Source organism: Bubalus kerabau, chromosome 22 (genome assembly GCF_029407905.1).
Source record: "Bubalus kerabau isolate K-KA32 ecotype Philippines breed swamp buffalo chromosome 22, PCC_UOA_SB_1v2, whole genome shotgun sequence".
Taxonomy (NCBI): Eukaryota; Metazoa; Chordata; class Mammalia; order Artiodactyla; family Bovidae; genus Bubalus; species Bubalus kerabau.
In genome coordinates this window covers 29842313-29865644 of record NC_073645.1, presented here as the reverse complement: position 1 = coordinate 29865644, position 23332 = coordinate 29842313, and the positions used below count along the sequence as shown (strand labels likewise).

At 39.9% G+C, this 23332-nt stretch overlaps 1 protein-coding gene across 5 annotated transcripts in view; it reads left to right on the top strand.

Moving 5' to 3' along the window:
- Positions 1-23332, top strand: part of SORCS1 (sortilin related VPS10 domain containing receptor 1) — a 579121-nt gene that overhangs the window by 487125 nt on the left and 68664 nt on the right. For all 5 annotated transcript variants that reach the window (XM_055560720.1, XM_055560719.1, XM_055560721.1 and 2 more), the window contains one exon: positions 9337-9508. In XM_055560720.1, the coding sequence (XP_055416695.1) occupies positions 9337-9508 (172 nt within the window). The remainder of the gene's footprint in view (positions 1-9336; positions 9509-23332) is intronic.

Genomic DNA, 23332 nt, shown 5'->3' with positions numbered 1-23332 from the left:
GGGCAAACTCTGGGAGAACGTGAGGGACAAGGAGGCCTGGCTTGCTGCAGTCCATGGGGGTCACAAATAATTGGACACAACTTAGCAACTGAACAATAACAATACTGCTAAGTCGCTTCAATTGTGTCCGACTCTGTGCGACCCCAGAGATGGCAGCCCACCAGGCTCCCCTGTCCCTGGGATTCTCCAAGCAAGAACACTGGAGTGGGCTGCCATTTCCTTCTCCAATGCATAAAAGTGAAAAGTGAAAGTGAAGTCGCTCAGTCGTGTCTGACCCTCAGTGACCCCATGGACTGCAGCCTTCCAGGCTCCTCTATCCATGGGATTTTCCAGGCAGGAGTACTGGAGTGGGGTGCCATTGCCTTCTGCGGAACAATAACAATAGCTATTTCAAATCCTAAAAGATGATGCTGTGAAAGTGCTGCACTCAATATGCCAGCCAATTTGGAAAACTCAGCAGCGGACACAGGACTGGAAAAGGTCAGTTTTCATTCCAATTCCAAATAAAGGCAATGCCAAAGAATGCTCAAACTACCTCACAATTGCACTCATCTCACACTCTAGTAAAGTAATGCTCAAAATTCTCCAAGCCAGGCTTTAGCAATACATGAACCGTGAACTTCCAAATGTTCAAGCTGGTTTTAGAAAAGGCAGAGGAACCAGAGATCAAATTACCAACATCTGCTGGATCATCAAAAAAGCAAGAGAGTTCCAGAAAAACATCTATTTCTGCTTTATTGACTATGCTAAGCCTTTGACTTTGTGGATCACAATAAACTGTGGAAAATTCTGAAAGAGATGGGAATATCAGACCACCGGGCCTGCCTCCTGAGAAACTTGTGTGCAGGTCAGGAAGCAACAGTTAGAACTGGACATGGAACAACAGACTTGTTCCAAATAGGAAAAAGAGTATATCAAGGCTGTATATTGTCACCCTGCTTATTTAACTTATATGTAGATTACATCATGAGAAATGCTGGGCTGGAAGAAGCACAAGCTGGAATCCAGATAGCTGGGAATATATCAATAACCTCAGATATGCAGATAACACCACCCTTATGGCAGAAAGTGAAGAAGAACCAAAGAGCCTCTTGATGAAAGTGAAAGAGGAGAGTGAAAAAGTTGGCTTAAAGCTCAAAATTCAGAAAACTAAGATCATGGCATCTGGTCCCATCACTTCATGGCAAATAGATGGGGAAACAGGGGCAGAGTTTATTTTGGGGGGCTCCAAAATCACTGCAGATGGTGATTGCAGCCATGAAATTAAAAGACACTTACTCCTTGGAAGGAAAGTTGTGACCATCCTAGCTGCTGCTGCTAAGTTGCTTCAGTCGTGTCCAACTCTGTGTGACCCCATAGATGGAAGCCCACCAGGCTCCCCCATCCCTGGGATTCTCCAGGCAAGAACACTGGAGTGGGTTGCCATTTCTTTCTCCAATGCATGAAAGTGAAAAGTGAAAGTGAAGTCTCTCAGTTGTTTCCGACTCTTAACGACCCCATGGACTCAAGCCTACCAGGCTCTTCCATCCATGGGATTTTCCAGGCAAGGGTACTGGAGTGGGGTGCCGTTGCCTTCTCCGGACCAACCTAGACAGCGTATTAAAAAGCAGAGACATTACTTTGCCAACAAAGGTCCGTCTAGTCAAGGCTATTGTTTATCCAGTCATCATGTATGGATGTGAGAGTTGGACTATAAAGAAAGCTGAGTGCCGAAGAATTGATGATTTTGAACTGTGGTGTTGGAGAAGACTCTTGAGAGTCCCTTGGACTGCAAGGAGATCCAACCAGTCCATCCTAAAGGAGATCAGTCCTCGTGTTCATTGGAAGGACTGATGTTGAAGCTGAAATTCCAATACTTTGGCCACCTGATGCGAAGAGCTGACTCATTGGAAAAGACCCTGATGCTGGGCAAGATTGAGGGCAGGAGGAGAAGGGGACAACAAAGGATGAGATGGTTGGATGGCATCACCAACTCATTGGACATGAGTTTGGGTAATCTCTGGGAGTTTGTGATGGACAGGGAGGTCTGATGTGCTGTGGTTCATGGGGTCACAAGGAGTCCGACATGACTGAGCGACTGAACTTAACTGATACTTATATGTGGTTAAATCTTGTTTACACTGTTTCAGATCCAGGGAACATGGTATGATTTCAGTTGCTAAATTAACTAGAACATTGCTTGTTTCATGCCAACCATGAAAGATTCTGTAAATATAAAATAAAGTGGGCATTGGGCTGGTTTATTGTAAGAAACAAAGATAATCTTATCAAGGAACAGATTTCTTTTTGCTACTAAGCTAGAGATATTTCTAGATGTGTTTTTTAAAAAGTAGGTATAGAAATTTTTGTCTGTGAAGTTTCTTTAAAGGAGCCGTTAATCTCTTCTGGAATAATGTAAGTGTACAGTGATGGTTCTTGTTGTTCCTCAGTGTTAGTTTCTCAATATTCAATGGGAATATTTAATCAAGAATTTAAAAAAGATTTAAATAGCATTAATTCAGTATTTATATAAGAATAGTGGGTCCAGGAAAAAAAATATATATATATACACACATAAGTTATAGCAAAACAGTTATCTCCATACTCTCACATACATTTAGAATGTTTTAAAAATGCTTTCTATAAACATAATCCTCTCTACATGAGCTATGAAAACACTTAGAGCCTGGCTATCCTGCCATCACCCTGGGGTTGCTATTTCCAGGGCCTTTGGGGGTTGTGTTCTTTTCCCATGTGATCTCATTTCTGATCCTGGTAGGGTTCTTGATGTTCAGTCTAATTTATTCAGCAACATATGTCAGTGTACATCACAGAGAATAATTGGTCCTAAAAGTGGTCCATGTGTTTCAAGTCCACAGAAAGGAAATCACTTGCAGTGTTTGCAGACCCAAAACTGCAGGGGCCCATGTAGCTGGTTTTTTTTTGGAAAGCACCCATTCATTTTCACAGCAGATGGTCTAGACTTCTCAGCTGCTACAGAATTGATCCTTCAGAATATATTTCTTAGATACATGTTCCCACGTTTACAGGATGGCATTAGGGTTGGAAATGAAGAAGGTGAACGGAGATCAGGTTTCTCACACCACTGTCCTTGCCCAGTGGCATTGGGAATTAAAATCCTCATCCAGGTGGTATGGCATCATGGCAAGAGAGCTCCAAACCCAGTCCAGAGCCCCTGACCACTGCTTGCCTGCTGTGTGACCCTGGGAAGCCCTCTAAACTCTTATCTCTCTCTCTTTTTTTTTTCCTTATGTGCAAAACAGAGGGATTGTGTTGATCTTTGACCCCTTCAGGTTCTGACATGTCCATAAGCTATCTGAAGTACCCAGTGTTAGCATTCCTTGGACTGCAGATGTTTAAAAGTAGGGAAATTTTCCTTTTATGAATTTGTTATGTAACTAGTTGACTGTAGTGGATTCCATGAGCCATCCTCCTGATGCTGTCATTTAGTTTAACTCGGCCATATGTCCCACTTCATCACACTGGCATTCAGAATGATGTTGCATTCTATTTAGTGTTCACGTTAAATGACTTGTGCTTCCATCCTACTTAGTGGAAGACAAGTGTTCTTCCCCTCACCTATCTTCTGCCCAGTGACACTCCCCTAAGCCCAAGGTCTGCTTACTCTGTTTAAGGGGAAAGTTCTGAGAGCTATTGCCTTGAAGAGAGAAACTTGGAGAACCTGCTTAAACCGTCAGGGAACGCTGTTATTTCTGAATGTTGGGGGTATGACTGCTACATAGTACTATTGCTGAAATATGAGCACACTGAGTCTAGAAAGACTTACTTGAAGTGTTAGCATGCGCTGTACCCAGAACCAGCTCCCTTCTCTGTCTCCAGGGCTTGCCCCATTTCTCATTTCAAGTCAGGTGTTATTGTAAGAGGAAAGTTTTTCCTTGAAAACAAGGACATATAGTATAATCCAAGAAACTAAACAAATATATTCTTTCCACTGTTCTCACACATGAGGGACACCAGAGCTCAGTAACAGTAAGTCCTACCTTGGCTATAAGAAAACCTAGAGTTCCACCTCTTTCTTGGTCATAACATGTAATAACTACTGTGAAAAAAAGAGAAGAGATAATGTAATAAGAAAACATAATGTCTGCACTGATTTTTTAATGAATGAATAGAAGCTTGATAGAGTAAAGATCATCCCAGGGAGGATGAACAACACAGACGGAAGAAGGCAAGTAGCCTTTAGCCTGGCCTGAGCTTAGGAGGCATGCAGGGCAGTGAAAAAAGCTAAAGCTTAAAAAATGCATTGACCACAGATCATGAAACTATCTTTTAAACCCAAACCCTATTCTTTATGACTAAACCATGGGCAGTTTGAACAATATTAAGGAAGGAATTGATGTGATCCAGTTTGATCTGAAGATAATCTTGGCAGTAAGAGCATGGCTTCTACGTTCAGGGAACTTGTATAAGGCTGTACTTAGTTGCTCAGTCCTGTCTGACTCTTTGCATCCCCATGGACTGTAGCCCACCAGACTCCTCTGTCCATGGGATTCTTCAGGCAAGAATACTGGAGTGGATTGCCATGCCCTCCTCCAGGGGATCTTTTCAACCGAGGAATCAAACCAGAGTCTCCTGCATGGCAGGTGGATTCTTTACCAGCTGTAAGAGCAAGCCGATATTTAAAACTTGAAGTAAGTAAGTAAGGGAAGTCACTCAGTTGTGTCCAACTTGTGTCCAACCCCATGGACTGTAGGCTGCCAGGCTCCTCCATCCATGGGATTCTCCAGGCAAGAATACTGGAGTGGGTTGCCATTTCCTTCTCCAGGGAAACTTCCCGATCCAGTGATCGAATCTGGGTCTCCCGCTTTGCAGGCAGACTCGACCATCTGAGCCACCAGGAAATTAGTATTTAAAACTTTAAATGCTATTTTTTTACTACCTTATGATGTTTAATATTTATTAAGGTCTTGCAATGTGGCATATTTTTTCTATGTCCTTTTGAATGCATTATATCATTTAATCCTCCCGAGAACATTAGGAACTGTTTCTGTAATTATACCTACTTTATAGGCAGAGAACCCAAACGTTAGAGTCTGAGTAAATTGCCCAAGTTTCTATAATGTGTAATAGCCTGCATTTAAACTCAGGCAGTTTGGTTCCAGAACACTAATTTTAACCACCAGGGCAGTGATCTTTAATCCTGGCTGCACACTAGAATCACCAGGGGAAATTAAAAACAAAAACACGCTGATGCCCAGGATTCTCATTTAAACTGATTTCTGTGGGCAGAGTCTTGACATCACAGAGACAGTGGTGACTGACTAAGCCAGACTATATTGTCACCTTAACATACACAGAATGGTCACAAACATCTATAGCAAACATTTGTACTACAAGCATCTGTACCAAAATTGTAAGTTAAAAAACAAAACTGCTAAACAGCCAAATCACAGGATGTGAAGACTTTTGATGCTTTTTCCAATTTTACTCTCACAAAGAAAAGCTACGACCTTCATCTTTTTAAAGACTGACAGGCAGCGCAGAAGCAAAATCAAAGAGGGTAGGGTAAAAAGGAAAATGTGACAGAGGAGTATCAAGAAAAGAAGGAAGAGAATAGCTGAAATTGGGGTTGTTGAAGTAATAAGACACCATCTACTGATGAGCAGTCGGTAATATCAAAGGCATATTTGTGGAATGTTTCCTTTCAGTAATTGTGCAAAGACTCCCTTGCCATTGCAAAGCACTTTTCTTCTTGGCAGATTGAAGAATGTTTTACCAACTAAATGCATCCCAGTAATATTCAGAGCTTAGGTCCAACATAATCATAAGTTGCCTTGTTATTGCGGAGGTAAGCAGCCCCATTTAATAACATATAAAATGTATTATTCATTTATGTAACTCAGACCCAGGGACAGCTACTGGGATGAAAATAGAACCATTCTGTAATGCACAAAGCAGGTGTGTGCTTACTTGAGTAAATGAACTCTGTATTTCTGCTCAATTTTCTTGTAAATTTCAGAGACTGGTCTGATAGGGCTAATGTGAAGCCATTTTCACCAGGAAATAAAATGGTCTCAGAATGGTTTTTAATGAGCATTGAAAAAATTACCAACGGTCTTCTCTGTGGCAGAATCCCAGGGGAATGGATTCATGCTTTGTGTTTAAGCAGAACTCCTGTTGCTACAGGCTTCAGGAAAGCCCAGGGTGGTGATTGGTCAGAACAGCGACACACAAAAGAAACGTTCTCTAGCTGATGATGCCAAGTGGTAGTGAGCCCATGCCTCCAGGGCTCCTCGCCAAGACAGTGTCACAGGTGTGCTTGGACGCTAAGCGATTAAAGTTATAACCTGCCTTTAATGTGCATTGTGCCTGGCTTCTGAAACACGCAGGGAGTTTGTGATGCAGTTTAACTCACTGGGATGTCATAATTACTGTATGACATTGCTGGTCACTTCTCTGCTACCATTGCTGGTACCAGAATGTCACCATTTTCCAGTGTGCACATCTTTTTTTTTTTTCCCCGCAGCTTCTCTTATTTTCTTTCAAATCAGCATACAGTCATAAGCACCTACATGGACTTTTCAAAATATTTAATATCAGATAGGATGATTTGAAGATGTTCAGACATGGCAGTGACCAGTCAGAATGAGTAAGGCTCTCAGTACAGGAGCAGGATTTAGGAAGCTCTTTGGTGTATTAGGTGTTAACCCATTCACTTCCGGATTGCCAGGAAAAGCAAGGACTCCAAGGATAGGGGTTAACATAGCTGGGTTGGTGGGTGTGGTGCCTGCAGGGTTTGGAGCTAGTGATGATAGCCAGTTTCTAGACAGATATTTCAACACTTAAACTCTATACAGTCATCCCAGTGTGGACCTAGTGATTATCAGCCTTGCATGTCTGCAGCACAAATATGCCCTCAATGAAGAGCTTAAAGTTCACAGTCACAGGAAGGAAGAAAGTCATACAAGGCATTACTGATTCCTATCAAGTAAATCATAAGGATTCCTGTAAGAGACATATATCTCACCTAATTTAAAGAGGTAGTACAGTACAGTGGTAACAAATACATATATCCTAGATCCAAATTGTCTACATGCTGGCTGTGTGATCTTGAGAAAACTAGTTAAGTTCTATGAATCTTAATTTCTTCATCTATTTATTGGGAATAATGATACCTTCTTTATTAGGGATAGTTTGAAAGCAAATCATGTTAAGAACTTAGCTCAGTGTCTAGAACATATTAGTGAAAGGGTTAGTCACTCAGTCGAGTCCAGCTCTTTGCAATCCTTGGACTGTAGCCCACCAGATTCCTCTGTCCATGGAATTCTCCAGGCAAGAATACTGGAGTGGGCAGCCATTCCCTTATCCAGGGGATCTTCCCAACCCAGGGAATGAACCTGGGTCTCCCGCATTACAGGCCGATTCTTTACTATCTGACCACCAGGAAATCCCTGAACATATTAGTACTCTCTAAATTGGAACTTCTTATGATTTTACTTTCACAATCAGGAAAAGAGAGGAGATAAGCTGCCACTTAAAGTGTGGATAAGTTTTAGGCAGCTGATTAGGCAAAAAGGTGGACATGGAAGCAGAAAGAACAAAAGAAAAGAAGCACTTTCAAGAGGATTGAAAAGAGAAGTTTGGCTAAAGCAGAATGAGCTGGTTGGGGAGAAAGAGTCCAGAAAAGTAGAACCAAGTTAGTTTATGGAGGGCTTCAGGCCCAAGTTAGAGGATCTGTGATTTATCTTAAGGAAATGGGAATTTGTGAAGGTTGTGAACAGGGAGGATAGATAATAATGTTAAGTAAAAATAACTGATAACATTTCATAATCACTTGCTAATTGTCAGGGTGGTTTTAAGCGTTCTGTGTACAGTAATCCATTTCATCCTTATGGTTACCCTATGAGGTGAGTTTAATATTAATACTTGGCCTTACAGTCATAGTGTTCAAAATGCTTTCCCAGATGGTATTTAATTTTATTTTCTCAATCGTGCTTTTAAGTAGTCAGTCTTGAAACTAAAGGACAGAGAAAGGACTTTGAAGTAGTTGGTAAGCAATAGCCTGCACACTGCCAGATTTTGTAAATAAAGTTTTATTAGAACCCAGATTGATTTGTTCTTTTATGCATTCTCTATGTCCACTTTAATGTTACAACCCGAGAGTTGAGTACTTGTGACTAAAGCTATATAACCTGCAAAGCTAAAACATTTATTCCCTGGCACTTTATGTGAAAAGTTTGTCAACTTATGGTCTAGAAGAATGGAAAGACCTTGGACTTTTGATTGCTTCCATTTTGATATCTACCAGTACCTTCCTCAGGTAGATTGGAAAAACCAAATATATGAATATATAATGTGGCTGCTGTGGACTCCACACACAAAAAAGATGATGAATACATAACATTGGACCTCAAAAGTCTTAAAGAAAACCCACAGATTGTAATATACTATAAATCTGATAAATTGTATAGGACAAATTGGTAGCATAATTCTTTTTTTTTTCCTATTAAGGCTAAAACAAGAAAAAAGCAAAACAGAGGGAGGATTTACTTAATCTATAGTCTAAAGTTTCCTTAATGTGAAATTTCAATAGTTTGGGCATTATATCCCATAAAATATTGAGTAGAAACTCTCAAGTTTAGACACCTTTCTGTACTATTCCATGAGTGCAACAGCTTGTACAGTATCTAATGTTGAGACATATAATTCATAATAATCTCTCTTTGAACTGTACCTTCCTTTGCAATATATATATATATATATATATATGTATATATTACAATATATAAAGTACTCATTCTGACCTTTAATTATATAGCCTTTGAAGTATTTTCTGGATTATCCATGTATAGATGGTAAAAAAAAAAAAAATCCACCTGCAATGCAGGAGACCTGGGTTGAATCCCTGGGTTGGGAAGATCCCCTGGAGGAGGGCATGGCAACCCACTCCAGTATTCTTGCCTGGAGAATCCCCATGAACAGAGGAGCCAGGTGGCCTATAGCCCATGGGGTTGCAAAAAGTTGGACATGACTGAGCAACTAAGTACACATCTTTTCACCTGGATTATAAACCTATTGAGGGTAAGGAAAGACCACGTCTTCTCCTGCTATGCATTTCCCCACAGCTCCAAAGTGAAATCGTATATCTGTCGACTAAGATAATAAAAGCATAAATTAAAATGTTAATAATGATGCAATATGTTCCTATGATGAGTTGCCTCTCTGTTGGGTGCTTACTATAAACAAACTATAACCTTCCCGACACCATGAAAGGTAGTTATTGCTAGCCCTCAGGGCCAGGCAGAAGGTTTGAAATGTTGGGAGTGATCCAAATTATCATGGGCTGAATTACAATGTGAGCTTTTTCCCACGTAGGTATAGAAAGGTGGTTTCCAATAACTGCACCGATGGAGTGAGAGAACAGTATACAGCCAAGCCACAGAAGTGCCCAGGGAAGGCCCCGCGGGGGCTGCGGATCCTCACTGCTGATGGAAAGCTGACTGCGGAGCAGGGGCACAACGTTACTTTTATGGTGCAGCTGGAAGAGGTAGGGCCGGCCCCGCCTCCCCTCGACCGCCTAGAGCCAGGGCCTTTTCCTAAGGAATCAGGATTTGGTTCACACGTCTTTTTGTCTTTGTTTACATAGATATATTTTTTAATTTTAAATTTTATTTAAAATCTGTATTCTCCTTTTAGTTCCTTGGTATTTGTTGTTATAAGTTTGCCTTCTCTGACACAGTTCTTCGATTACTTTTATTTCACTGCAAGTTGGTCTTCATTCTTTTTTAAATTTTATTTAATTTAACTTTACAAAATTGTATTGGTTTTGCCAAATATCAAAATGAATCCGCCACAGGTATACATGTGCTCCCCATCCTGAACCCTCCTCCCTCCCCCCTCCCCATACCATCCCTCTGGGTCGTCCCAGTGCACCAGCCCCAAGCATCCAGTATCGTGCATCGAACCTGGACTGTTCTTCATTCTTACTGAACCTGTAACTTAGGGATTCTGTCTGGATTTAATCTTCTATTATTGGCACTTTTAGCAAAATGTTTTCTCAGAATACATTAATAGTATTCCTAGAACAGCTTAACACATATACATACTGAACTAACCTAAAAGCTGCTAATGCTGTCTTCCTCCTTTAATCTGAAGTCATGGCTTTTCTTTCTAAAGACATTAACCAGTCATACATATAGCATCAAGACCAATCTAAACTAATTGAATATAATTTCCTTGACATTTGAGAGGTTTATTGTTTTAATATTAATAGTGCCTCAGCAATATTATTATAAACATCAATTATTGTTTGCCAAACTATAGTTATCTGAAGTTTCTGAGTAATTAGATGGTAGAATAAGATGACATTTATATTACGTATTTTAGAATGTTTACGGCACGTTTGTCATCTTGTAAGTGAAGAAGCTGGCCTCTAAAGGATAAATACCTTCATTAAATGATTTTAATTACTAAACCATGCTGTCCTACTTCAATCATGTTTTATATGTACCTAAAATATGGCCAACACCACTTTCATCCATGTGAATGCAAAGGAATCCGAAACGTTCACAATGACATCAGGATAAAGATATACAACACAGTCTTCTCCCCTTCTCTTCTGATAGTTCAGTGACTCTCCATCTCTAACATAGATAAAAATTACCTGGTGAGCATGTTAAAACAGTTTTCTGGGCTGCATCTTCAAAGATTCTCATGCAGGAGGTTGAGGTAAGACCCAGGAATATCCTTTTCTAACAGGGTCATAGGTTATGCATTATGCTTCAAGAAAAAAGAAAGAAAGAAACAAGGGCAACATCAAGAGGCCCAGACCAGTCCAAGAGGCTCTAGAGGGTGCCTTGAAGGGGAAAAGATGTAGTTCGGATTACATTGTCAGGTTTGCTCAAAATACTTAGTATTTTAATTTCCGTAGAAAAAGCTGTGCTCTAATGAGCTGGAACTCCTGGCTCCAGTGATGCTGTTGCCTTGAGTTCAAGGACCACTTAGACAAGCACTGCTCTGACCTAATACTCTTTTCTCCTGTCTCCTTAGTAAGTGCCTTTTAACCATACCCAGTTTTCTAAACACTAAGGTTCCCCAATGTTCTTCATTTGGAACTAGAAAGAGATGGGCCAATTTAGGCTAGTTGGAATTACTTGCTTTCACAGAAATAAATCTTGGGGGAGCTTCTGCCTGAGGCTATGACAGACTAGCTTGCTGCAAACCAAATAAATATGTATTATTTAGAGCAACAGTTAGAGAGAGTGGGAAAGAGAGACACACACAGAGAAGGAGGAAGAGGACTTAAGAAATTTCAATTCTTTTCTTGAGAGATAGGAAACTCATTGTGATGAGTTATGCTGTATTTCATGTTGTATTTCCCCTCAAGAACTTTGCCTGTTCATCTGTCACACTGTTTAAGAGGTCAGATTTCAGATTCCTAGTAGAAGGTCAGACCAAAAGTGTTGGCTAAACATCTGTTGGTAGACTCGAGGTTGGGAAGATAAAGATTGGACTTCAGAGTTACCAAGTCAGCTGGGACTGATGATATCAAATCCCAGAGAGGAGAGAAGCATAGAGAAGTTATACAGTATTCTCTGTTCTTTGTTTCCTTGGGGGATTCCATGGTGGCTTACTTGGTACAGAATCTGCCTGCAAGGCGGGAGATCCAGGTTCAATCCCTGGGTTGGGAACATCCCCTGGAGGAGGGCATGGCAACCCACTCCAGTATTCTTGCCTGGAGAATTCCATGGAGCCTGGCAGACTACAATCCATGTGGTTGCAAAGAGTTGGACACAACTGAGCCACTGACACTTTTCATGTTCACTTTTGTTTCCTTGAGTTATTTGACAATATCTGAGGGATGCAGATAAAACAGCAAGTAATCACTTAGGATGTGAAGTCAAACATATATTTTAGAAGTATTACATTTTGAGGAGATAGAAAACAATTGAATTTAGAGACTATCAAGGGGAAAGCCCTGGTGAATGATACAAGACTAGGTCCTGTAGACTGCTCTATGCTAGGAGTAAGGACAGAATGAAATTAGACCAGACTCTCTACACCCTGAAATCCCACCTGAAATTATTTCCGTCTAATCATTATTAGAATGATTCCCCCATTTTAAATGTCAGAAACTGTAACAAATCCTCTTTAGAGGAAAATAACATATACCAGCAGCCTTACTACTTTTTTTTTTCATGTAAAATTTAGAGTATTTAAATAACTATAGATATATCAAGAATCAGGACCAAGAACAGGAAAAAAAAACAACAGAAAAAAGAGCATATTTCCTGATATATGATTAATATGTTTATGAATATGGGACAAGATATAAAATTTAATCCCACAGCAGTCATCAGTAGGTGGCGGTAATCAAATGGAAGTCATAGAACTACAGGTATAGGTACTGATATTAGGAACTTAGAGGGGTTTGTAGTAGACTGAACCCAGGTGAATGAAGGATCAGTTTATTAGAAGCAATGACAGTAGGGAATATAGCATTTGGAACATAAGAGGAAAAGAGTAGAAAATAGGGAAAAGAATAATGAGACCAAAGGACATGGTGGAAAGAGTGAACACAGTCATCCTGAAGGGGAGGAACTAGTAAGGAGCCAGAATTATTTTTGGAGAGATAATGTCAGAGAATTTTCCAAAAACTGGCAAAAGATATCAGCATATCAACACAGAGATTCAAGAGAATCTGTAGACTCAAAGCAGGGTATTTTAGATATTGTATTCAAACTACTGACATCATCTAAAAACGAGGAAATTTTAAAGCAGCGCAGACAAAAATGGAATGACATGTTTGAAGTGCTGAGGAAAAAAATATGAAGCTAAAGCAAAAACATTTTTCAGACAAGCAAAAATTAGAATGAGTCATATAAGCTGATTCCAGTGAAAAGAAACACTAAAGGTAATTGTCTGGGCATAAAGAAAATGACCCCAGGCAAAAGCACAGAAATAATGGAAAGAATGAATAAGAAAGATGGTGGATATGCTGGTGAACTGAAGTTAATAGCAATTTTGTAGACCAATCATGTTAATCCACTGTGGCACTTAAAATACATGCGGAATTAAAATACATGACGACAATAATATAGTATGTGAAAAGAATTAAATGGAATTAAAGAGGTTTAAGCTCCATGAAATGTCTGTGAAGAAGTATTGATAAAAGTACTCTTTTGTATTGAACCAGCATGTTCAGAATGTGTGCTTTAATATCTGCTGCTGCTGCTGCTGCTGCTGCTAAGTCACTTCAGTCGTGTCCGACTCTGTGCAACCCCATAGATGGCAGCCCACCAGGCTCCCCCGTCCCTGGGATTCTCCAGGCAAGAACACTGGAGTGGGTTGCCATTTCCTTCTCCAATGCAGGAAAGTGAAAAGTGAAAGTGAAGTCACTCACTCGTGTCTGATTCTTAGCGACCCCATGGACTGCAGCCTACCAGGTTCCTCTGTCCATGGGATTTTCCAGGCAAGAGTAATGGAGTGGGCCATTGCCTTCTCCGGCTTTAATATCTAGTCACAAGTAAAAAACAGTAAGGTAATGCTGAACTATCAAACTACGGATAGGAGAACTGGATGAATATTAAGTGCCTCATTAATCAAAATAAAGTAGAAAGGAGAGAAGAGGAGACATACTATCATTGAGACAAATTGAATAGATTTGAAAATGGCATATGCAAACACAGATATTTCAGTAGTTATATAAAATAATTAGTTATTTTTGTGGCTTGCTTAAGAAATGTGTCTAGCCCAAGATTGTGAAGATATCATACCACACATTTTTTTCTTTAGCTTTCATATTTAAGCCTAAGATCCATTTTGAACAGAATTGTTTCAGGCAAGGGCCAAAATTTATATTATATTTTCCATAAATGTAGCCAGTTGACCCAGTACCATTGAAAGACAAATATTTTCACACTGAATTTCTATATGGTCAATTGATTTATGACATAATAATATACATATATATGTGCCCTTAAGTATGTGCTTTATGTCACATGAGACTTCAGTACAGTAGATAATGTATTGTCTTTTCAGTAAATGGTGCTGCAGCATTGAGTATGAGGGAACATGTGAATCTTGACCTCTCAAAACACACCAAAATAATCTTGACTGTCAGTCTAATTTTGAAAGAGAAAACTAGGGTGCTTAAAGGAAAACACACAAGGATATCTTCATGACCTCGGATTAGGAAAATATTTTTTAAACAGGAAAGAAAACCTTATAATATAAAGAAAAATATGATTTACTAAGATTACCTTAAAATTGAGAATTTCTTTTCTTCAACAGTCATTATTTTAAAAACCATAAAGGTGAAATCTAGAGGGGAAGAAGTTATTTTCAGTACGCACTTTCAATAAGGGACTCATGCCCAGAAAAATATAAATAAATCCTACAAATCAATAAGAAAAATTCCATCAACCTAGTAGAAAATGTACAAATGATTTAGAAATATCAAAGAGGGTAACCACATAGCCAATAAGCATATGAAAAAATTACCAACACTACCGCTTATCCAGAGAATGCAACTTAAAACTGTAATAAATTATTGCTATGTACCCATCAGAAGACTGGTATTTTAAAAGACTAACAATATCAAGTGGTGCTGTTGGGGCAACTGGTTATTTATCCAGTGCTGTTAGGAGTGTAGATTGGCACCCTGGAGACCAGCTTGACATGAAATACTATACCTGAATACATGCACAACCTAAGAGCCACATTTCCACTCCAAAGATATATTCATCAGAAATACATCCAGTGCAAACTATTATATATAGGATGAGAAAACAACAAGGTCCTATTGTATAGCACAGGGAACTACATTCAGTATCCTGTGATAAGCCATAATGGAAAAGAATATGAAAAAGTAAATATATATACATGTATATAACTGAATCACTTTGTTGTGCAGGATAAATTAACTCAACATTGTAAATCCAACTATGCTTCAATAAAATTTAAAAACAAAGAGAAATGTATACAAATGTGCATAAGAATGTATGTAAAATAATATACATAGCAGAGGAATTCCTAAGAGCTCAAAAACTGAAAATAAACATCCATCAATATTAGCACAGAGAAATAAATGACAATATACATATAAAATGGAACACCATACAATGAAAAAGAACAAACTACTGCTACATACAGAAACTTGAATGAATCGTGTAACTAATATTGAGCTAAAGGAATCAGACTGAAAAAATGCATATTATATGTCTACCTAGTAATGGCACCCCACTCCAGTACTCTTGCCTGGAAAATCCCATGGATGGAGGAACCTGGTAGTCTGCAGTCCATGGGGTCGCTAAAAGTTGGACACGACTGAGCGATTTCACTTTCACTTTTCTCTTTCATGCATTAGAGAAGGAAATGGCAACCCACTCCAGTGTTCTTGCCTGGAGAATCCCAGGGACGGGGGAGCCTGATGGGCTGCCGTCTATGGGGTCACACAGAGTCGGACACAACTAAAGCGACTTAGCATAGCAGAGCATAGTTAAACTGCAAAAAAAAAAATAAGCAAAACTGATTTATGGTGATGAGAATGAGAGTAAGTATTACCTTTGGAGGGGGAGTGGCAGGGACAGTTTCTGGACTAGTCACAATTTAAAATTTTTTGGTGGTTAATGAATGCATCTACTTTGTAAAATTCAGGTTGTATATTTAAGAGTATGCATATGTTTCTTTATGCATAGCATGTTCAACAAAAAGCTGACTTAAAAATCATTTTAGAAATTCAAATAAAAATAGAATACTTTGTATTTAGATCTTTAAGCAGTAAGGAAACAGAAAACTGTTAAGGAGGTATTCATTTTCCAGACTAATCCTATACCCTGTGGTGAAGGTGAAGGCCCTTTTCCCAAAGACATAAGGAACCTGATTATGCAACTCAGAAGAACATTATCTTTTGAAGCAACAGACATCAATGCCAGAGCAGGATTCAGAATTTAGATTTTTATTTCATTTTGAAGAATGCAGTAGAGGAAAATCTGAAATAAGAAATCAGTCTTGGTCAGCTCCAACCTGTGTGCACCCTCCAGGGACAGAGGCAAGGCTCTCATCTATTTGATGTCATTTTCCACGCAACCAGGATGATCAGGCAACTCAAACTTGGCTGAGTGATGTGGGAACAAATTGGGGAATCTGGTTCTAAGATGTGTGAAGTCATGCCTTCTGGGCACAAAAAGGGAAAAAAAAAAATAACAAGTCAGTTCATTCCACTTGAATGGGCAAAGCTGCAAGAGCAAGGATGAATCCACTGCCTGCAGCTGTCAGAATCGGCCCTTTGATTTTCTTGTCTCCTAATACAGAGCACAAAGCCTTAAGGACTGTCCCCATATAAGGAGGCCCCAGAGAGCTCACATTTGATTGTGAGATTCTGTGCTCATGAGTCACAAGCTCTCCTTACAGAAACAACATCAAGTTCTCTGTTAATCTCTGGATTATATATGTAGGCAGAGCTCAGGCATGTGACAAGCAATGTGAAATACAGAAGAGCTCAAAGTCTTATAGAACCTGGGGAGCACTGAGACTTGAAAAAAAGATCCCATTCGTGAGTGCTTGCATGGATTGTCTCATATAGATCCTGCAGTGGGTAAGTAAGTATTACTGTTATCATTTTATAGATGGTACAGTGGAAGCACAGAAAGGCAGAGTAAATCACCTAAGATCACACAGCCAGCTATAGTAATGCAGCCAGGAGTCAAATCCAGGACCTATGGTATCCTGCCTTTTATCACTTGTCTATAGTGGAAACAACCATTTTTCTGGCAAAGAACTTACTGTGGTTCCCAAGGCTTCCTAGAAACACTTGGCTGGGGCAGGTAGTAACAAGGATCAAGGAGTAGAAAGAATAGGCCGAATTATCTATGTCCAAGCCAAGCTGGGCTATGGCTGCTGCTATATTCTCTCTTTTTTTTTTTCCCACCCATCTTTTTTTTTTTTTAATTGAAGGATAATTGCTTTACAGAATTTTGTTATTTTCTGTCAAATCTCAAATTGAATCAGCCATAGGTATACATATATACCCTCCCTTTTGAACTTCCTCCCATTCCCCCCATCCCACTCATCAGTATGTAAACCAAGATTTCCTCCTGGATTTTCTGAGAATATCCATGGCTCTTGAGATCAGCTTCTTGAAAACCATTTCAGCAATGAGAGAAGCCAAATCCGCTCTTGGGTGTCCTCCTCTTTGCAAAACTATGCCTTTATTGAATGACTACAGTATTTCTAGCACTGTTTTATCCCTCTAAAAAATGTTGGAAAACAGAATATGAAGACAGTATTTGAGGACTTTAACATCTATGTATACCAAACTTCTCCAGAGTCTTGAGTATGAATTTGGCTATAATATTGCTTCAGTTCAGTTCAGTTCAGTCGCTCAGTCATGTCCGACTCTTTGAGACCCCGTGAATCGCAGCACGCCACGCCTCCCTGTCCATCACCAACTCCTGGAGTTCACTCAGACTCACGTCCATCGAGTCAGTGATGCCATCCAGCCCTCTCATCCTCTGCCGTCCCCTTCTCCTCCTGCCCCCAATCCCTCCCAGCATCAGAGTCTTTTCCAATGAGTCAACTCTTCGCATGAGGTGGCCAAAGTACTGGAGTTTCAGCTTTAGCATCATTCCTTCCAAAGAAATCCCAGGGCTGATCTCCTTCAGAATGGACTGGTTGGATCTCCTTGCAGTCCAAGGGACTCTAAAGAGTCTTCTCCAACACCACAGTTCAAAAGCATCAATTCTTCGGCTCTCAGCCTTCTTCACAGTCCAACTCTTGCATCCATACATGACCACAGGAAAAACCATAGCCTTGCCTAGACGGACCTTTGTTGGCAAAGTAATGTCTCTGCTTTTGAATATGCTATCTAGGTTGGTCATAACTTTCCTTCCAAGGAGTAATATTGCTTAATTAAATTTAAAACAACAACAACAAAAAAACCCCTTATGTATGCTACTGGTAATACATGTGTTCTCTACATCCTCATCAAAATTTCTGAATTCACTTCTCATTTCAATTTGTTCCTAAATTTACTTTGAGTAGAGTGTCTGAAATGCTCTCATATCTAGGACCAGTTCTTTATAACAGTGGGGATATTAATGCCATGCTTCTGATGCCCCTAAAGCAGCAAGTCCTCCAGGTGCCACAAGAGGTCCCAGCTACATGTTGATACGACACTGTAGTGTGATTACTGAGATGTGGGCAGAAGATTTCCAAGCCAGGATAATATTTTGTCGTTTGGACACCAAGGATCATGCTTCTGCGTCTCATGGTTTATTCCTGGTTCAACTTTCTTCTCCAAGTTTGTCTCATGTCTGTGGGGCTAGGTTAGGTTAAGGACTGATGCTACCCCCTCCACCTTTGTCCTCAGCTGTGTATGTGTGAGTGTGCTTAATCGCTGTTGTGTCTGACTCTTTGTGACCCCATGAACTGTAGCCCCCCAGGCTCCTCTGTCCATGGGATTCTTCAGGCAAGAATACAGGAGTGGGTTGCCATGCCCTCCTCTAGGGGATCTTCTCAACCCAGGGATCAAACCTACCCTATCTTTGTCCTCAGTTACTTACATATAACCCCCTCCAGACACACACACACACACATAAGCTATGTCCCTTTTGTGTATCAACTAAAGTACTAGAGACCTGAGGAGTCAACTGTTCCACCAGTTAGTTATGTATGTGTGTTTATTTGTTCTTCAACAAATATTTTATGAGTTCCAACCTTGTAGGAACTCAAACCCATCAAATACTTTTCATTTATGAGTAGACATGTTTCGGCTTGTGGAACTACATGTTTTGGACTAACTAGGATCTCTGCTGTATCAAGTTTTAAGTAGAAATTTCAACATACAATATAGAAAGTACTAAGTAGTTTGTATTTATTCAAAACAAAAATTAATTTATTGGATACATTATAATAAAATCTGTATTGCTGCTACTGCTACTGCTGCTGCTAAGTCGCTTCAGTCGTGTCCAACTCTGTGTGACCCCATAGACGGCAGCCCACCAGGCTCCACCATCCCTGGGATTCTCCAAGCAAGAACACTGGAGTGGGTTGCCATTTCCTTCTCCAATGCGTGAAAGTGAAAAGTGAAAGTGAAGTTGCACAGTAAGTGTCCAACTCTTAGCGACCCCATGGACTGCAGCCTACCAGGGTCCTCTGTCTATGGGATTTTCCAGGCAAGAGTACTGGAGTGGGTTGCCATTGCCTTCTCCGAAAATCTGTATTAGATCATTATAAATATCTATAAACTAATATATAATAGCACCCTTCTCTTTTCTGACATCTCCAAATAAATGATCAATATTATTAAGACATGAATCATGTCCTGCCTGTTTGTAACTCTGCTTACCATGTCTGCAATATTGGTAGGAACTCAATAAATGTGTGTTGATTTGAATAGACTTCCTCCAGGAGAGTAGAGATAAAGCCTAAACTTGAAAAGGCTCTTAAGATTCGAATAAAACCCTAAACATGTTAGTCTTTATCTGAAATCTAAAGCCCTTCCTTTATTCTGTATTAGTGCATGTCCTAATTCTAACATAAGAATATCAATGAAAACCTTGCTAAAACCAGAGCAAAGAAGAGAACTTCCTATTGACTGTAGATAATCAAAGGTACACTGATGCTTGTAGCTCCGTGTACGATAGTTGGGACCTGAGCCAAATTTTTTCCAATTTGAGAAATGCAAGAAATGTGATCGCTTTTCATAAATGGTATGTGAGGCTACCCCCACACCTCCCCCCCACACACATACATCTAGGTGATACAATGACTCCATATACAAACCCTTCAAAACCATACAGCTTGGTTACTCAGAGAACCACAGAGTTCTGTTAACACTGATGAAAAGCCCCCTTGTCAGGAACCCCATCTCTGCTGCTTTGAGGGTTCTCTCCAAATATATGAGAATAAAAGAATCTTCATTGGAAGCAACAAGGCGAAGGAGCCAGTCTTGCTTCCATCCCAGACCTACTCATTGTGGAGGATCCAGGAACACATACATGTGAACACCCACACTCATACGGCAATATGCATTTATGCATCATTGTTTTCTTAAGGATAAGGAACAATGATCCAGGAACAACCAAGAGGGGAGAGGAAGAATCCATGAAGCCGTGTTTAAGAAGCTTAACATTTTACATTTTGTAATGGCTCCTGAATTTTAGGAAGCTGATCAAAAGTGTTCTGCAGAGATACCCCAGCAGCATCCGATGAGTGGTAGCATCTGTCTGGAGACTTGCTTAAGATGGATATCCCCTAGACCACTAATGAGCACCTAATGAGTCTATGGACTTTCAATGTGATAACCCAGCTTTCTAGGGAAATCCAATGTGACAACCTGAAGGCACAGGATGAATGGTGAAGGCCCTAATCAGTCTTAAGAACTCAACAAAAGTGATTTGGAAGGCAGTCATTTGAGAGGACTGCTAGGCGGAAGTAGTGTCTGCATGTTACGGGAGATAATTAAATCTGTTTTAAACAGCTGTAAGAATAAAGAGATGCAATTCACTGCATAATTTAAGACTTTTAAATTAAATCTGAGGCAGGGGACTAAAATTAAAAACTTTGATCCGTATCTCATTGTTTTAATACTTCAATTTACATACAAAGACTGGAACTTAATAAGGAAAATTCATGATTATAACTTCTTCTGTGAGATTTAACTTGGAAATGTGAAGGCTGTGTCCTCATTAAATGGATTTCAATGAGCTGTAATTTCACATACATTGAAAGACTTACAGCCACATAAAAGTAACCACAGTGTAATAACACCTCATAAATTTTGCAGAATGCTGCCCACCATCAGATGGTAGAAAAGATGACTTTTGATAATTGTGTGTGTGAGTGTATGTGTGTGTGTGTATGAGAGAAAGAGAGAGAAACTCATCTGTTGAATTGATAAAGGGAGCTGACCTACTTTTTCATTTGGAGAAAGAGTTGGCATGAAGAGTTCGCAGGAAGTGTTAAGTCCAGGCAGGTATGCATCACTTTCTAAGCCAGCCCAGATCTGACTCAGAAGATTCAGCTGTTTTCTTCTTCCACACAAAGGAATGGAAGCTGATTTCAATGAGCCATGGAGATTTAAGAGGCTTTCTCATGTATTATTCCTTACTCCATGCAGCTTTATTCTCTTTGACTCTAAGCAAGGTAATTGAGCCGCTTCATTTCTTCTCCCTTGTTGCTTTGGGTTAAATAGGAAAGAAAGAAATGAGGCAGGCAATATAGATTGTCTTTAGCCTGAGGCCTGATGCCTGAAGTTCAGATTGAATTCAGGTTAGCAGCTCTAAAGTCCCGCTTTTCTCTTCCCTCAGTACCGGTTCCACATGCATTGGTGTATTTCTATCCTTTAGGGTTTCAGAGAATAGGTGTTTGCAAAACACTTCAGTCTGCCTTGACAAGCAAAGAGAGATACTTGGTTCATACTGAGAGTTTCGGTACAATAAGCATCCAAGGGCCGGAGTCATAAAATCGTCTTCAGTTTGGATTTTTAATCTTTCAACCTGTCTGCTTCAGGCCCTCCACACAGGGGCCCACCACCCCTTGAATCAGGGCTGAAGCCACGCAATTCTTGCCCAAGTGCATAACTTCCTCAGATTTCTGGCTTTACACTCCGTCATTCATTATTCCATGACTCTGTCTTACCAGCCCACTCCTCTGTGTAATCCACTATTCACCTATAGTGGAAAATCTCCAGCAGCACTTGGATAAGGTCTGCGTCTTCACCTAAGAGTGGAGATTATTTCAGCAGCCTGAAGAGATGTTGGAACATTGTGGATGTCCAATAACGCCAACTGAAAGAATAGTTTTATTACAATGGCAGGTTACCCAGTCTAGAAATGACAACTAGAATCATCACCATTCTGCTCATCTTTAATTTATAGGTGAAGGAATTGAGGTCCAATTGTAAAATGCATTTCAGAGGACAGTTAACTATGTCTTCTAACTTCCAGGTCACCACCTGCCTTCTGTAGGGCACTTCTTCCACATATAGTACACCTGTAGACCTCTATAAAATCACTGAAATCTCATCAACCTAATAACTTGGGAAAGTGATGAAGTGACATCTGGGGCAAGAAATCATATATCCATTTTATAGGCAGGATCCCATGACTCAAGTCTACCAAGTGATAGCTAAATATAGAAGTTCTGAAAGCTATTTAAAAATGTTAACAGCATAGCATAAAACAGTGTAATAATTCCAGTGCTGCCATTGTGGTGGTGGTTGTTTTGTGTGTGTGTGTGTGTGTGTGCGTGCGTGTGTGTGCACACATGTGTGCAATATCATTGGTTAATATGGTATTCCCCAAAGTAAAAATGTAATCTCTGGGTGGCATGATTATGAGCAATTTGAACTTTCTTCTTCCAAATTTCATCCTCGTTCCACAGTTTTCTCAAATAATTCATCATGGCTTTTCTCTTTGTTCTTTCTTCTAATAAGGTTAACATATTTTATCATATTTTAAAACTAGAGAAGAAATATAGGTTTATTCCTAAAGGAATCTTACTACTATTCTTTCTTTTAAAATGAAATTGTTCTTATGGCATACCTGAATGTTTACTTTTAGAGTGATTTTTTTTTAATCATTCAAAACCACTTACACAATGTACATCATTGAGCAGCCCCAGAGTTTCCCTGCCGAAGCCAGCTGGGGTGATTCCTGAGGCCACAATGCAGTGGCGGCAGACAGCATATCAGTGCCCTTTACCACCTGAAAAAGGTTCAAAAGCATGATGGGCCAAAGTTCTGATGGCTCTATACCACAGTGTCTGGATGGAGGAAGGGGGCCTCTGTTTATAGTTGTTTATCTACTTATACAAGCCAAATGTTGACTTACAGTATTCTGTTCTATTCAGACAAGCACAGAAGACATAAAAAGGAAATTTGGAAATTTTTTGTTCATTTAGACACATGGTGCTACAGTTTATTTGTAAGTGAGAAGGTAAACCATTTTGTGATGTTATAATAGAAAGTTCTTAGTCTGAGCATTAGATCCAGAAGTATTTGGATATTTAGTTAGGCAAGCTCCAAGAATCATAGTCCTCAAAGAAGGGTCTAGCCATCTGTATTTCATCAGAAAGAAGGTGAAGTGCTCATCCAGTCAGATTATTTGGTGGATCCAGAATCCTGTCTCTCTGGTATCACTGGCCTTGTCAGACCCAAATTTTTCTGGTGAAATCATAAAACCCCATGGACCACCCTCCATACTGTTGTGAATGTTCTCCCTTAAGGTCAAAGGATCCAAATTCCCTGTTGCCTTTACTCTCAGAGAAGCCCGAGGGTCTGCACATTTGGAGAGGTGCCTGTGCTATTATTGAAAAGCATCTCTGAATAGGCAAGGGGAGGAGGATACTTTTATATTTTGCAATTGTG